Here is a 16,517-nt window from a genome sequence, read left to right on the forward strand (position 1 = left end):
AAAAAAATGAAAAATAACAATAGTATAATAATTACGATTATACTCAGCACTTAATTATTATTATTATTGTTATTTTATGATATATATATTTTTTGCAGTTTTTGGCCGGGGCCGGGTTTGAACCTGCCACCTCCCCTCCCTGGGGCTGGTGCCCTATTCCTTCGAGCCACAGGCACCACCCAGAACTTAATTATTTATTGAATTCCCACTATGTGCCAGGAGCTGTGTGAAGCATCTAAGATGCATGGCCTTATTTAAATTTCAAAATGCTATTAAGGCCTTTTTGCAGATGGATTTACCATGGCTTGGGCAGGTGAGGGAGGCTCCCAGGGGTGCTCCCAGGTAGGACTCGCTAACAACTGTGCTCTAACTGCTGATCTTCTTCCCGTCTCCCCATTAGGTGTGGCCGCCATGCTGGGGCTCAACCGCACCTCCACGTCCGAATTCATCCTCCTTGGCTTCTCCGCCTTCTCCCCCCAGCTGCTGCCGGTCTTCTTCCTCCTGTTCCTGCTGATGTACCTGTTCACGCTGCTGGGCAACCTGCTCATCACGGCCACCATCAGGAGCGAGCGCAGCCTGCACACGCCCATGTACCTCCTCCTGTGCGCCCTCTCGGTCTCCGAGGTCCTCTACACCGTGGCCATCATCCCGCGCATGCTGGCCGACCTGCTCTCCGCCCGCCGCTCCATCGGCCTCCTGGCCTGCGCCAGCCAAATGTTCTTCTCCTTCACGTTCGGCTTCACTCACTCCTTCCTGCTCACCCTCATGGGCTACGACCTCTACGTGGCCATCTGCCACCCGCTGCGCTACAACGTGCTCACGAGCTCCTGGGGCTGTGCCTGTCTGGTGGGCTGGTCCTGGGCAGGTGGCTCAGCAGTAGGGCTGGTAGTGACCACAGCCATTTTCCAGCTTTTCTGTGGTTCCAAGGAGATCCAGCATTTCTTATGTCACATGCCACCTCTGTTGAAGTTGGCCTGTGGACATAATCTACCAGTTGTGGCCCTGGGCGTGGGCCTGGTGTGCATCACGGCTCTGCTGGGCTGCTTTCTCCTCGTCCTCCTCTCCTACGCCTTCACTGTGGCCGCCATTCTGAAGATCCCGTCTGCTGAAGGTCGACACAAGGCCTTCTCCACCTGTGCGTCCCACCTTATTGTGGTCATTGTGCACTATGGCTTTGCCTCTGTCATCTACCTCAAGCCCAAGGTTCCCCACTCTCAGGAAGGCGACACTCTGATGGCCACCACCTACACAGTCCTCACACCCTTCCTCAGCCCCATCATCTTCAGCCTCAGAAATAAGGAGCTGAAGATTGCCCTGAAGAAGACCTTCCTCAGGAAACTGGATTCCTCAGGCCCCTGAGCAGCCAGTGCAGAGGTATTTGTAGAATGTAGTAGGGGGACACCGTACCATTGAGTGTCTGTAAGCCAGGTCAATAATGCCTTTCTTGTAAGTCCAGTGCACAGAGTTGTGTACATGACAACACTCAGCACATAATAGGTTCTCAATTAAAAAAAGTTAAAAACTTTTTACTTCTTCAACCCTTAATCTGTGTCCTTACCTTAGTTTTATTTTTATTGAGATATAACAGCTTTTTTGAGACTTCATTTACCTACCAAACAACTTAGTGATTAAAGTGCACATTTCAATAATTTCATATGTTCAGTTATGCAACCTTCATCACAATTAAGTTTAGAACATTTTCATCACCTCCCAAAGAAATATATACTCACTAAGCAGTCAGGCTTTACTTTCTGTTCATCTATTGTAGACTTGCTTATCCCAGGCATTTCATATCAGAGGAGTATACATGGACTCAAGAATTTTCAACTTGATTCTTTCCCTGAGCATAGCGTGTTTAAGGTTCTCCCAGCTTGTAGCGTGTATCAGTTCGCATTCCTTTTTATTGCCAAATAATCTTCCATTGTATGGATGTGCTGTATTGTATTTATCTATCCATCACTGATGGACAGTCCAGTGTTTCTAGCATTTGCTTTTTTGAATAATACTGCTATGAATGATCATGTACAAGTTTTTGTTAAAATGTGTGTTTCGTTTTGCTTGGGTATAGCATAGAAGTACAATTGCTGCGTCAAATGGCATCCCTATGTTTAAACTTTTGGAACCTGCCACAGTAATTCCCAAAGTGTGTGCACCACTTCACATTCCCACCAGGTCTGTTACTGGGTTCCAGTTCCTCCACATCCTCTCCCACACTTGTTATTATTATTATTTGTAGAGACAGAGTCTCACCCTATCACCCTTGGTAGAGTGGTGTCTCAGCTCACAGCAACCTCCAACTCCAGGGCTTAGGCGATTCTCCTGCCTCAGCCTCCCAAGCAGCTGGGACCACAGGCACCTGCCACAACGCCCAGCTATATTTTTTTGTTGTTGCAGTTTGGCCAGGGCCGGGTTTGAACCTGCCACCCTCAGTATATGGGGTCAGCACCCTACCCACTAAGCCAGAGGCGCCACCCTCCCACACTTGTTATGAGCTGTCTTTTTGATCACAGTGTTCTTACTGGGTATGGAGTGGTCTCTCCTTGTGGTTTGGGTTGCATTTCCCTGATGAGTAATGATGTCAAGCATCTCATCATGTCCTTCTTCGCCATTTCTTTTTTTATTTCAAAATATTAAAGGGTCCAGATGTTTTTTCTGTGTGGCTTGAATCAGGGCTATAAATGTGTCCCTTCTGTATCTTCTTGAAGAAATATTTATTGAGATACTCCACCCATTTTTAACTGGGTTGTTTGCCTTTTTGTTGTTGACTTATAAGAATGTTTTATGTTTTCTGGTTACAACTCCCTTATCAGGTATGTGACTTTCAAATATGTTCCCACATTTTGTGAGTTGTCCTTTTGCTTTACTTCTGGCATCTTTTTGTGGCACAAAAGACTTTAATTGTGGCACCGTCAATGTATCTATTGTTTACGTTTGTCACTCATGCTTTTGTTTTTGTGTCTAAGAACCATTGCTTGATCTGAGATTATGAGCATCTCTGTTATCTAAGAAGAGTTTTATAGTTTTAGCTCTTTCCTTTAGATCTTTGATCCATTTTGAGTGTGTTTTGTATATGGTGTAGATTAGGGGCCAAATCTTAATTTGTGATTTCAGTGTGGTATCCATCTCCTAGAAACTATTCTTGTCTGTGAACGTGACCCGTGGCTGTGATTATATAATTTTGAAACAAACCTTTGTTTTTGGCTGTTTAGTTGCTTCCAATGCTGATGTATAGCAATAGTAAAAAATACTAGTAGCCATCGTACCTACTATATGTTAAAAAGGATACTATGTTCAGTATTTTTCATAGATTATTTCTTTATGTCTAAAAAACCTGTAAAGAAAAAAAATTTTGTGCCATCAAAAAAGGCTCATTATTTGTAACTCCTCACTGGTGTTGAGGGAGATTGAATCCTAGAAAGAAACTTCTTTGTGAGCTGAGCTTTAGAATAGTGGGGATGGGAGGATGGTGAGATGGATGAGGAGGGAGAGAGGAGAAGAGAAGAGAAACAAGATGAGATGACTCTGTTATTGGTAATGATGAGCTCTTTAGAGGAAGGAAATGAAGATGATGACTCAGAGCTTGATGAAGAACCTGGTAGTAAGAACATGGGTGTTAGATTTTAAAAAAGAGTTTTCACATAATATCAAGTGCAAGGCTTCCTCCCCATCTTCCTGTGAAATCTATGGTCATAGGCTCCTGTCACGAACTTGCAGAACTGGATTTATGAGGTGAATGTATTGATGTTGGATCCCACTGCAGGGTGGGCACAGCAAAGAGTCATAGTCCATGCAGAAAGCAAAATTCCTCAAATGGAGACCTGGCTGCTTGGTGTGAGCAGTTAATCTAAGGAAAAGAGAAAATACATTGGTGGTATTCCCAATGTGCAGCAGCCAATACTCGTAATTCCTCCCAACTTTACTCAAGAAGTGGCATCAATTAGCAGAGTAATATCTGGTTCTCCAGGTCAATTGTAATAGAAGATTCATGCAGAATCAAAAGAAAGAGAGTGAGTTGTCAAAGAGATTATATGCTGAGATTAGTATCTGGCAAACAAAAGAAAACCAAATGAAATGGAAATTTTGCCAATATAAGTTGGTTAAATAGTAAAAAAACGAACGTTATACATGAAAGGATAATAACACCTTTGAACTTTCTTTTTTTTGAGACAGAGTCTCACTTTGTCACCCTCAGTAGTGTGCTGTGGCATCACAGCTCATAGCAACATCAAACTCTCAGGCTCAAGTGATTCTCTTGCCTCAGCCTCCAGAGAAGCTGGAATTACAGGTGCCGGCCATACCTCCCAGCTATTTTTAGAGATGGGGTCTCACTCTTGCTCAGGCTGGTCTCACTCCTGAGCTCAAGTGATCCACCAACCTTGGCCTCCCAGAGTGCTAGATTACAGTTGTGAGCCACCATGCCTGGCACCTTTAAACTTTCATAGAAAAGGTTTTGAGAAAAGATTTATCCTAGGAAATGGAAGAAAATTATAGACAATGGACTGAGGAAAATAAAGACAAAAGCACTCTATGAAACAAGAATCCAGCAATGAGTTTTGATGAAAATACCTGTCAGAGCAAAGATAGGAAATTGAGGAGAAAAACAACGCAACTGCAGACTGTAAGAACTGAACCAGACATAACATATGCATGACGAAAAGACAAATTTGACCATTATTCCTCTTGAAACCTTGCACTACAAAGGTTCAAAGATAAATGACAGCCTGGAAGATCTTCACAACGAACATAAAAAGAGTGCTGATATTATAAGGCCCTAGTCCTTCTTGAAGAGATTGAATCTCCCAGACCAAGATCCAACAAATTTAAGAGAAAGTGGAATGAACTTTGAGAAGAGAGTTCAAGAATGTGTATCAGGTTGGGAGGTCATGGGTGGGACCTGCGTAGTGTGTTGTCAGGGTTCAACGCTGTGGGGTCAGTTCAGCCCCTAGATCTTTCCAATCCTAGTTCCTCCCATTTCTCTTCATTTCCTTCTGAAATGGTAGAAATGGCTCAGGCAGGACCAGATCTCCCCACCCACCTACCGTGCCTGGTTCTCCCTGGAGAATCTTCATTGCTGTCTTTGCACCAACCAGTTCCTGAGTATCACAGCCCCTCTCCCCAGAAGTGATCCCAAAATACCAGTTTGTGGGTCTCAATGACTAGGAACTTTTTCACCCTTCTCACAGCTCAGCCTACACCCATAAACCAGGCAGAATGTCTTCCATGTGCCCTGGACCTTGACAGGGACAGGTGGAAAACCTTGGTGCTGGTAGCAAATATTCAAATGAAGACCACTGAAGGGGAGAAGGGTTGCACGTGAGCAGCATTTGGATGTGGTCCATTGATGTTTTCAAAGGGTCGGTCACCAGCCTCCTTTGTCCTCAGCTGATAGAAAAGGCTTTGAGGTCAGAGCTGGGAATCTGGAGTGCAGAGACCCACCCGGGGAGGTGTCTGTTCTGGAGCCACCATCTGCTCTGGTGGTAAAGGGCAGAATGCCCTCAAAAGGGCTCACTTTTAAGACAGGTGTAGGGGAGGGTGTCTTAATTCAGTGGTATCTGGAGAGCTCCTGCTGATCTTTAGGAATTGAAGTGGGGGACAGGCACTGTATAGTCAGAATGCCTCTGTGCCCCCAATAGCCAGCAGCTGTGGCACTTCACAGAATCCACTTTGGTTGGCCCCTGAGGGCCACAGGTGCCTGAAAGTTTGCATTATTTTTTGGAGCAGTCTTTATTCAATGACTGGTGGGCTTCAGAGGATAAATTTTCCTGCTCTTTTGTTTCTGATTGAGAACAATTCTGAAAGTATGACTTATAGTTTTTCAGAACTCCCCTGGGGGCTCAGGTCAAATTACTCTGTATGCCTATTGTGGTACCAGTCTGTGGCCTGTTAGGTACTGGTCCCACAGCAGGAGGTGAGTGGCAGGGACCAGTGAAGCTTCAGTTGTGTTTAGAGCCACACTCCATTGCTTGCATCAGAGCAGCAGCTCTGCCTCCTGTTACATCAGGGGCATTTAGACTCTAAGGGGAGCTGAACCCTACTGTAAACTGTACAAGTGAGTATAGGGTGTGCACTCCCTATGAGAATCTAATGCCCAATGATCTGAGGTGGAGCTACTGGGGTGGTGATGGTAGTACTTGGGAACAGCTGCAAATACAGATTGTCATTAACACAGAGGCTGCATTATGGTGAGTTGTATAATTATTTCATTATATATTATAGTGTAATAATAATAGAAATAAAGTGCACAGTAAATGTAATGTGCTTGAACCATCCCCAAACCATGACCCCCACCTCCACCTCAACCCCCAGTCTATGGAAAAATTGTCTTCCATGAAACCAGTCCCAGTTCCTGGTGCCAACAAGTTTGAGGAATATTGATCTATGGGAATGTACTCAGTATAGTCCCTTTCTTGATTTCCTTTCTTTCCTGGTCCACTCCAACACTCTCCAACAGTTGTTTTCCTAGGAATGCATGCTAATAAATCACTCACATGAGTCCTTACCTAAGGCCTTCATTCTGGGGACTCCAGGATTTCCAGAGGATCCAATGTCCAGGCCACATTTTTTTTTTTTTTTAAGATTTGCTTAGAGATTTCTTCTGTATTTGGGAGACCAGTGATGCTAGAGTAGGTGTGCTCGAAGTGGTGTTTAGTTTTGGAGGAACCTCAATTAACTGAGGTTTATTAAGCTGGAGAGTTTGAAGTTGCAGCCAGGGAAGACAAGAATCACAGTGTCAATTGTCCGTGGCCTGTGCTCTGAGAGAAGTTTCAGGAGGCTCATTATTTATATATTTCTTTAATGGGAAGGATATACAATCAGGTATTTTACTGAAGGAAATGGGGTAGGCAGAAAGGTAAACAGTTACACTTTTCTGATTTTAATTAGTGCACAATGAAACTGTGCTATACGTAAGATAAGGTAAACATTTGAAGAAGGAGCAAAGGAAAGGCTGATTAGGAAAGGAAAGGAAGTCTCAGAGCCTGGTGGAGGAATGGTTCATCTTAGTCTGTCTTTGTTCTGCACCTGGTAAAGGAAGCTTGTAATCAATATTGGCAATGTAAAATTTAACATATTTTAGTTCTCATAAACAAGGGATTAGATTTAGGTTGCAGAGCTAAGGTTACAATTGACATGTCTTTGTTTATGGGAGGACATATGTCTTGAAAGGTTTAGAGGCTAAGTGAAGAAGTTACTTTTAAACAGTTTAGGAGGACTGTCATCCAGAGACAAAATGAGGCCTAGTGAGGTTTTCTTTTTTTGGGGGGTGTGGGGGGGTGTCTGGCTAATGTAAAATAACTGAACATCAAGTTTGGAAGCAACAGTCATGTATTTGGAAAAGGGACAGCAGTTGTCACATGACTCAATCTCCAGATTTGACTTTCTCTTTTGCAAAACTAGTTTGGACGGTCTTGGTATTTTTTAATTTTGTTTATTTTCTTCACAGTTACTTTGTGCACTAAAGTAAAATCTTAAGCCCCGGAGTTGACAGAATGGACCTGCTCTTGGCCAAAGGAACCAGGAAAAACCTATTGTTGCTACCAATGGAGGATAAGGGACTGACTCTACCCAGGTTTTCTTTTTGTAGATTCCCTTGTCCAGCAGAAAAAAATATGTGGGGGAAAAACCATGGGTGGGGCTTTTCTGACCCCCCCTATTGGTATGCAACTGTTCAAAGCTGAGTTGCAGCCAGTGAGAAGGGAGGTCAGACATACCAACTTATACTCTCTCCTCCCTTCCGCAGTTACCTTTTGTAACAGTGAGATAATAAATCATTAATAGGCTTAAGGCCATGTGAGACAAAGGTACAGACCACATCTTCTGGTCATCAGTTTATATAACAGGTCATTTGAGTCTCAGTATATAGCTCCTGGCTTATCTTTGATTAAGAAATAAGCTTCCTTTTCTCAGCTCGAAATACTCCAAACCCTTAGACAAATCTTGATTTCTTTAACCAATTACACATCAAAGAATCCTTAACATGTAAGCTCTTGCTTCAACATACCTTTCTTTTTTGAGTCAAACCAATGTACACCTTCTATGTATTGATTTATGATTTTATGTGTAATTCCTGTCTCTCTAAAATGTATGAAGTCAAACTGTAACCCAACCACGGCAGGACCACCTGCTTGAGGCTTCTTGGGCTTGGCTCTCTTCGCCAGTAGTCACACATAATTGACTCAGAATAATCTTAAAGGTTTCTTAAATTAAATAAAGGACACTCACCTTGTGTATAAAATGGTTCTCATCTATAAGACACTGATATGTAGCAAGAAAGAAAATTAGAAATATTTTACCCCCAAATGTGGCATTTTGACACACTGAGCTGACTGAAGAAGACTTAAGGTCTCTCTGACCTTCCTCTCCCTATAATACATTTCACCAAAAAGGAGATTACCAAAAAAAAAAAAGAAAGAAAGAAAGAAGAAAAGAAAACAATAACCAATAAGTAGGAAAGAGAGAAAGAGGTAAAGAAAACCATGATTATAAAAATGTATTTTGGTTAAAAAAGGTTAAACAGAAAAGAAAATAATATCGTATGAAAAAGTACTTTGCATGGTGAATTTTTGCCATAAAATAAAATATTATTAGCTTGTTACTTAAGAAAATTTAGGGCAAAACAGAAAGCTTAAGCATCTTATAAATGGTCTATACAAGTCAGGATATTCATAGAAGGGAATTTATGAAGGAACTTTGTATATGATCAAGTTGGCTATAATTACAAAGAAAATCCAACCCTCCCAAGATTAATGGACCGGAAATAAAACAAAAAGAAAAAAAAGGAAATTTTTGATTAAAACAACAAAGTTTTCTTAAAATATTAATTTGCTCTTACGAAATTACATGATGTATTAATTTTAATTCCATAACCTGTTACCTTTATTTAATTAAAAACTTTTCAGACTTATATCTCGAAACTTAAGCTTGTATGTCTAAGTGATTTGAGCTTTGAAAATGTTGAGATGGTAAATCCCACCTTTAACTTTTCCTCAGCTTCTGTAATTTTTGTTTCCCCTTCTGATTCTAAGTCTGTTGTTATGAGCAGATGCTAAAATGTTTTATCTTAAAGGTTTAGAAGAGCAATATTTTCCTCCAATATAACTTAATTCTGTCCTCTTGACTTTCCTTGCAATGTCTGAATTATTTAACATGCTCAGAAAACTTCTGATGCTGCTGCTGAGAGTGACGTGTTCCCCTTCTCAAGGTGCGAGCTTTTCTTATTCACGTTTCTCTGTAACACACAGTATACTCAGGACCCTGGACACAGTCTGATTAATTCCAGTACCCTTGAATTAATTCAGGACGACCTTGTGTCATTTAAGTACACCTTTCATCAGGTCTAACTCCAAAGTTGTCTAAATGGGCTTCTCATAAAATACCACGAAGAAAAAGCAATCTCATTATAGGTTTTTCTTTATTTTTTGGGTAAACAGATTTATGAGATTTTATAAGATTTTTGAGATTAATGAGATTTTATTTAAAGATAAAAATCTTTATGAGATTTTTTATTAACTGCAAAAACTAAACTATAAAAGGGTTGATGATTTTACACCCAGGTAACTTCCTGTATTGCATTTAAAGTCTTTTAATGACTATCACTCTTGGTTAAATATATGACTATTATTCTGAGGTGAATTGTGATTCTATTTTGAACACATGTTTTAAACCTTAAATATTTGACAAAATTTCCAAAATCAAAATTTGGTCTTTTTGACCTCAAATTAGCTTTTTTTTTTTTTTTTGGTAGAGACAGAGTCTCACTTTATGGCCCTCGGTAGAGTGCCGTGGCTTCACACAGCTCACAGCAACCTCCAACTCCTGGGCTTAAGCGATTCTCTTGCCTCAGCCTCCCGAGCAGCTGGGACTACAGGCGCCCGCCACAACGCCCGGCTATTTTTTGGTTGCAGTTTGGCCAGGGCCGGGTTCAAACCCGCCACCCTTGGCATATGGGGCCGGCGCCTTACCGGCTGAGCCACAGGCGCCGCCCCTCAAATTAGCTTTTTAATATGAAACTCCAACAAAGATATATTAAGTTTATTTGGTATGTTAAAACCATATGGGAAGCAATGTCAGCTACGAAATGCTGTTTAACTTTCTTTGAGTTATGTTTGTATAAGTGTATGTGGTATTAAGAATATCTATTCCAAAATTGTCTTGAGATTCCTAAAATTCTGGTATGTCTTGGTATATGTTGTCAACAATAATTGTCTTGGTATATGTTGTCAACAATAATTATAATTATAATGATAAATTGTCATACGTCACAAAAATAACCTTATCTCCTTTCCCTCTTTAACCATGGCTATTCTAAGACCTGTATCACCCACAGACAATTATTATTTTACTTTGATTCTTCTCAAACAACAGTTTATAATCAACTATGTTCCAAGATTTGCTTTCTTTAAAAAAAAGTCATGGAAAGAACTAAAATATTTTTTATGACTTTTAATTTAATACATTACTAATTTCTTTGGGCTTTGTTTTCCAGAGTGAAGACAACTATTATGTAAATAAAAACCTTTACCTGATACCTCTGGAATTTAAAAACTGTTCACTACTCACTGACCCCAGCTTGTACTCCATTGCTAAAACTACAAGCATCTTCCCTCTAGGCCCAGGGACTGTCACAGAAGAGGGGGGCCCGTGACATTTTAAGGGCCAATATTGAGGGATAGTATTAATTCAGACCCTCCAGATCAACAACAGACACAGAGATGTCTAAACAGTTGGCAAAATGAGGGATTTTGCCTTTTGGGGTCACGTGGACCAGACGTCCATCTGAATCACAAAGAATTTCCTGCCTCCCACAAACTTCAAAAACATTACACAAAGGATATTGAGATACCTGGTGACAGAAATTCTATAGCCCCCAATTATGGGTTTTATGCAAATAGATACATAATAAGAAAATTTTCAACCACTTTAGAACAAGTTACTAAAGTGACTGCAAAAAAATATTGTACAACAAAAGTCTCTAAATTCCTTAGCTTACATGGTTAACCATGCTTATGTGTTATAGAGCAGATGGCTCTAAGTCTGTAACTAAACCCAAGATTATAATACCTCAATGCTTATAGGTAAATCGATTATGTAAACTTGATTTTGCTTTGGGGTCTTTTTTTTTTTTTTTGGAGACAGAGTCTCATTTTATCACTCTCGGTAGAGTGCCCTGACGTCACACAGCTGACAGCAATCTCCAGCTCTTGGGCGTAGGCAATTCTCTTGCCTCAGCCTCCCGAGTAGCTGGGACTACAGGCGCCTGCCCACAACGCCCAGCTATTTTTTTTTTTTTGTTGTTGTTGTTGTTGCAGTTTTTGGCTGGGGCCAGGTTACCCGCCACCCTTGGTATATGGGGCTGGCACCCTACACATTGAGCCACAGGCGCCGCCCTTGCTTTGGGGTTTTATTCTTATGTAGCCAAAAAGGTTTCAGAAGGGTGTTAGGCACCTGTCCACCTCCATTCCCATTTGGCCTACAGTTTAATTGACTGTAAGCTTTTTGGCTCCAAGTCCCTGGGTCACAGGGTTCCCTCTGAGGACCTAGATGGACCCTGGGCAGGCAGTTACACCACCCCAGGAACAATGGGACCAAGTATTATTAATAATAAAATTCTGGCCATCCATGCTGCCTCTGGCAGATCTTGACTAAAAGGGGGGAATTATGCATTAAAATGAAACCTTAAGCACCTCAGCTGAAGGAATGACTGCCTCTTAACCAAGGGGACACCAGAAAAACCTTAATGCTGAGCTACTAGCCCTGAGGAGAAGGGAGGTCAGATGCACTTAGTTATGCTCCTCCGTCCTGGAGTTACTCTTTGTAATAGTAAGATACCAAATCATTAGGAGGCCTAACGCCGTGTAAGACAAAGGTTAAACTCATTGTAACAGTAAGATACCAAATCATTAGTAGGCCTAAGGCCATGTAAGACAAAGGTTAAACCATACCTGCAGGTTATCAATTTACTTAACAGGTAACTTGAGTCTCTGTATCTGTCCTGTGGCTTGTGTCTGATTAATAAACAGCCTTCTTTATCTTAGTTTAGAACACACCAAGCCTTTAGACAAAGCTTCATTTCCTTTTTTTCTTTATTTTTTTTTTTGAGACAGGATCTCACTGTGTCACCCAGGCTAGAGTGCCATGGTGTCAGCCTAGCTCATAGCATCCTCAAACTCCTGGGCTCTAGCGATCCTCATGCCTCAGCCTCTCAAGTAGCTGGGATTATAGGAACCTGCCCCTGCACCTGGCTAATTTTTCTATCTTTAGTAGACATGAAGTCTCACTCTTGTTCAGGCTAGATTTGAACTTCTGAGCTCAAGGGATCCTCCTGCCTTGGCTTCCCAGAGTGTTAGAATTACATGTATGAGCCACCTTACCTGGCCAATTTCTTTAGCCAATTGCAAATCAAAGAATCTTTAAACCCACCTATATCCTGTAAGCCCCCACTTTGGGATGTTTTACCATTTCAGGCCAAATCAATGTACACTTTCCAGGTATTGATTTATAATTTTACTTGTAATTCCTGTCTCTCTAAAGTGTATACAACCAAATTATAACCCAAGCATGGCAGAATCGCTTGGTCAAGGCTTCTTGGGCATGGCTCTCCAGGCCAGGGACACACATATTTGGCTCAGAATAAATTATTTTGCAGAGTTAGAGTTCTTTTCCATTCACAGAACCAATATTTACTTTTCACTATATGTCACAGAAGGCGTACCACTGCTGTCAAACTTTCTGGCTTGGATCAGTATGGCAAGATAGGCTAGAAGCTTACCAAGAAGAGAGGCAGGGCTATGCAGTTTGAGCAGAAGACACACTACCTGAGAGAAACCACTTTCCAACACACACAGCTCCAAATTACCCTTACTCTGGGAAGTCTTCCAACTGCCATTGTCTCAGGGCTCCACCCTGGAGTCCCACTCTGGGCTCCCCCAGCTCCTGTCCTCCCTTTGACACTGCTTTGATAGGAAGGGGCTGGAGGCTTCTGTATCCAGCTGTTTCCCCCAGGACGGGGAGATCCTCACCCTCTTTGGGCAGGCAGAGGAAGCAGGAGGAGGGAGTGGAGGGTGAAGCTCCCTGAAGGCCCCTGAGGCTCCTGCTGGTCTCTCTGGACCCAGATGATGTCCCTTCCGGGTTGGCTTCCTGGAAAGGCCCATGGGAGTGTTCCGCCAGGAAGGCCACAGCAGGGATAAAGCACACAGCGTCAGAACCGGCTGCTGGTCTGGCCCCACATGCAGGTGTGACCTGAGAGCATCAAACATGGGTGCTTTCCTGCCTTCTTTTTCTGGCCAGTGGGGAAGGATTAGTTGGAAGAGGGTGTGGAAGAAGAATCAAAAAAGAATCAAAGAACTGCCCAACCTGGAGTTGGGGCTCAGGGCTTGGGAGAAGGGAAGAAGGGAAGAGAGAGCCTCAGTGTCGGGTGGCTGCTGGGTCTTCTGTTGCCCATCTGGTTCTCAGGTGTTCAGCTGGCTCAGCTGCCCACTGCAGCTTACAAGTCATCAGTTCTCAACTTGATGGGATTCTGCCCTCAGGGGACATTTAGTCACGTGGGGAGATTCTTTGGTTGTCATGACTTGGGATGGGGTTTTTCTGGGATCTAGGGGTTTGAGACCAAGGATGCTGCTGTCAGACCATGCACAGGGTAGCCCTCACCGTAATGACCCCACTCCATAGGTCACTGGTGCTGAGGTTGCCTTTTGTATTTTGAGGTTGCCTGGTGTATTTTGCCTTCATGGCTGTATCCCTGCTAACCTGGGGAAGACAGGGTGGCGCTTGTCTCATTCATGTGCAGTGAAATATTTGCTCAGCACCTCGGTGTGAGCCATTCTCAGTGAGACCAGAGTGGTTAGAGCCTGTCTGCCTGTCAGAAGAGATGGGGAAGCCCAGAACTGAGAGTTGTGGGTGCTCTACCACACAGGGGGTGGGAAGGCAGAGTGCAGGGGTGAGACAGGGGTTTCAGGAGAGGGTGATGGTTGGTCAGCCCTGGGGAGAACTGTGTTGTGATGCTACCAGAGGTGCGAAGGGCCCTGCTGGAGTCAGAGACCCAGATTTCAGAATAGGGCCAATTAGGGGCATCTGGTATAGAAGGATGCAAACAAACCAGCTCAGAAGACTGGAAACATATCAGTCAATGAGGTGAACTCTGCTCCCTTTACCTGAATCCTCATGGACTCTCTAAAGGAGTTCTCTGGTTACCCCCATTTTTTCAGTTGGGCAGAAGAGGCTCAGAGGTGGAAAGTTCTTTCTCCAAAGTCACATAGTGAGAGCTGGGGTAAACCCTGGGTCTGGTGATTCCATAGCTTGTGTGTTGTTTCAGAAAATTCTCTCTGGAAGCCAGAGTGTAGTGGGTGCAGAGAAGGGGCCTGGTGCAGGGGTCCATGAGAGAGGGGATGGCATGGGGGAGGGAGGAGGGGTGCAAATGGGGAGCGGTTTAGCAGGGAGAAAGGATGCTGAGTGCTGGAGGGGGTGAGAGGACACTGAGTGCCGAGGGACAGAAGGGAGCTGATGGTGGGGTGACACAGTGGTCAGAGACATTTTTTCCCCAGGTCATAGTGTAGTCTTTCCATGTGGGCTCATCCATCCTCACGTGTGTGAAGTTCCTCACTGTCCAGGGGATTCTGTGTCCTGCAGGCTGACTCCTACTTGGAGGGATACTTGGGAGACAGTGCCCTGGCATGACTACACAGTGAGACTGTGAGTGGTCCTGTCCCAGAGCCAAGGATTTCAGTACCTCTTCTTGCAAAGTGCTCAAGGTATTTGCAAAAATATTTTTTCTTATATTATGGTAGACTTCAGATGGAGAGGTTTGAGTCCATGATGTTTCTAGTTTGTGGTTTTCTTTTGTATGATTTACTTATTTATTCATTTATTTTTAGACTATTATGGAAGTACACACATTTTGGTTACATAATTTGCTCTTGTACCGTTTGAGTCAAAGTTGTAAGTGTGCCCATCACCCAGATAGTGGGTGCACTGTGCCTTCAGGTGGGACTTTACTCATTCTCTCCTTTCCCCCCCCCCACTTGCTAGATTTTCATTGAGTGTTACTTCCTGATGCTTGTGGTTTTTGATTACCATGTGTTTGCAAAAAATCCTGTTCTTATTTCACTTATTGATCACCTTTCTTTCACTCCATCTCCCTTCTCTTTTTTGATTGACATTTTAATATACTGAGCTTATGTCTGCTTTTTGATTTGTACATGTTCTTGTAAGATACACATTGGTTTTGATGTGTGCATATACTTTTTAAATTATTTGAAAAGTTTTTTTTTTTTTTTTTTTGGAGACAGAGTTTCACTCCGTCACCCTCGGTAGAATGCCGTGGCGTCACAGCTCATAGCAACCTCCAGCTCTTGAGCTTAGGCAATTCTCTTGCCTCAGTCTCCTGAGTAGCTGGGACTACAGGCACCCGCCACAATGCCTGGCTATTTTTTTGTTGCAGTTCATTTGGGGCCGGGTTTGAACCCGCCACCCTCAGTATATGGGGCCAGCGCTCTACTCACTGAGCCACAGGCACCGCCCTGAAAAGATTTTTAAAGTTATTTGAAAAAATTTTTAAATGAATGGATGTTATTTTATTAGAGAAGTTTTAGGTTTGTGGAGAAATTGATCTGAAAGCATAGAGAGTTCCCACTTATCCCTCCCCCTGTAAATAATAGCTTCTCCTATCATTTATATCTTGCATCAGTGTGGTTTGAGGTACATTTGTTACAATTGGTGAATCAATACTGATACATTATTATTAATTGAGTTCCATAGTTTACAGGTTTACCTTTTGCATTGTACTTTCTATGATGAGAAATGATGTATTTCCACCATTATTGGATCACATACAAAATGATATACACATCTATTTTTAATGTGCCCAAATGGAATTATGCTAGAAAGTTCATTCTATCTTATGCTGTATTCACTCAACATTATTTTAAAGGTTCACTTACATTGCCATGTGTGTGTCTAACTCCTGTCACCAGGGGACTCCAATTGTTTCCTCATCATCTAATTCACCGTCTCCCCAAATATGGGCAAGCAGGCTTGTCCAATTCCTCTCCTAGACCAAAGCTGCAGGAAACATTCTTATACATGTTCACCTATAAACAGATTTGAGAAATGAATATATACACAGTAGCAAGAGTGTGTATATCATTAAATTCTTAATTTCCAGCATTCTAAACACCTACCACCAGTGTGTGAGGCTTCCTTTCTCCCCATAGCAGGACCAAGAGTGAGCGTTTTTTAATTTTGGGAATTGCACTGTTGTACATTGAAATTCCATTGCTTTCTTCCATTTTCCTTCCTGCTATGGGGAGAAAGGAAGATGAATGGCTAACAAACATATGAAAAAATGCTCATCGTCCCTAATTATTAGAGAAATGCACATCACAAAATCTCAAAACTGCAGATGCTGGCGTGGATGTGGAGAGAAGGGAACACTCTTACAGTGCTGGTGGGACTGCAAACTAATATAACCTTTTTGGAAGGCAATATGGAAAACCCTCAAAGAACTCAAGCTAGACCTCACTAAA

General features: G+C 42.6%; 1 protein-coding gene across 1 annotated transcript; it reads left to right on the top strand.

Moving 5' to 3' along the window:
* Nucleotides 1-411: 411 nt before the first annotated feature.
* On the top strand, nt 412-1,359 carry LOC128581008 (olfactory receptor 10H2-like). Its single transcript, XM_053583471.1, has one exon. It carries the CDS (start codon nt 412-414, stop codon nt 1,357-1,359), a length of 948 nt encoding a protein of 315 aa, XP_053439446.1.
* The last annotated feature ends 15,158 nt before the right edge of the window (nt 1,360-16,517 follow it).

The sequence above is a fragment of the Nycticebus coucang genome, chromosome 3 (genome assembly GCF_027406575.1).
Source record: "Nycticebus coucang isolate mNycCou1 chromosome 3, mNycCou1.pri, whole genome shotgun sequence".
Taxonomy (NCBI): Eukaryota; Metazoa; Chordata; class Mammalia; order Primates; family Lorisidae; genus Nycticebus; species Nycticebus coucang.

Coding starts and splice junctions, on each gene's coding strand:
- LOC128581008 (XM_053583471.1), top strand. CDS start 412: ATGCTGGGGCTCAACCGCACCTCCACGTCCGAATTCATCCTCCTTGGC.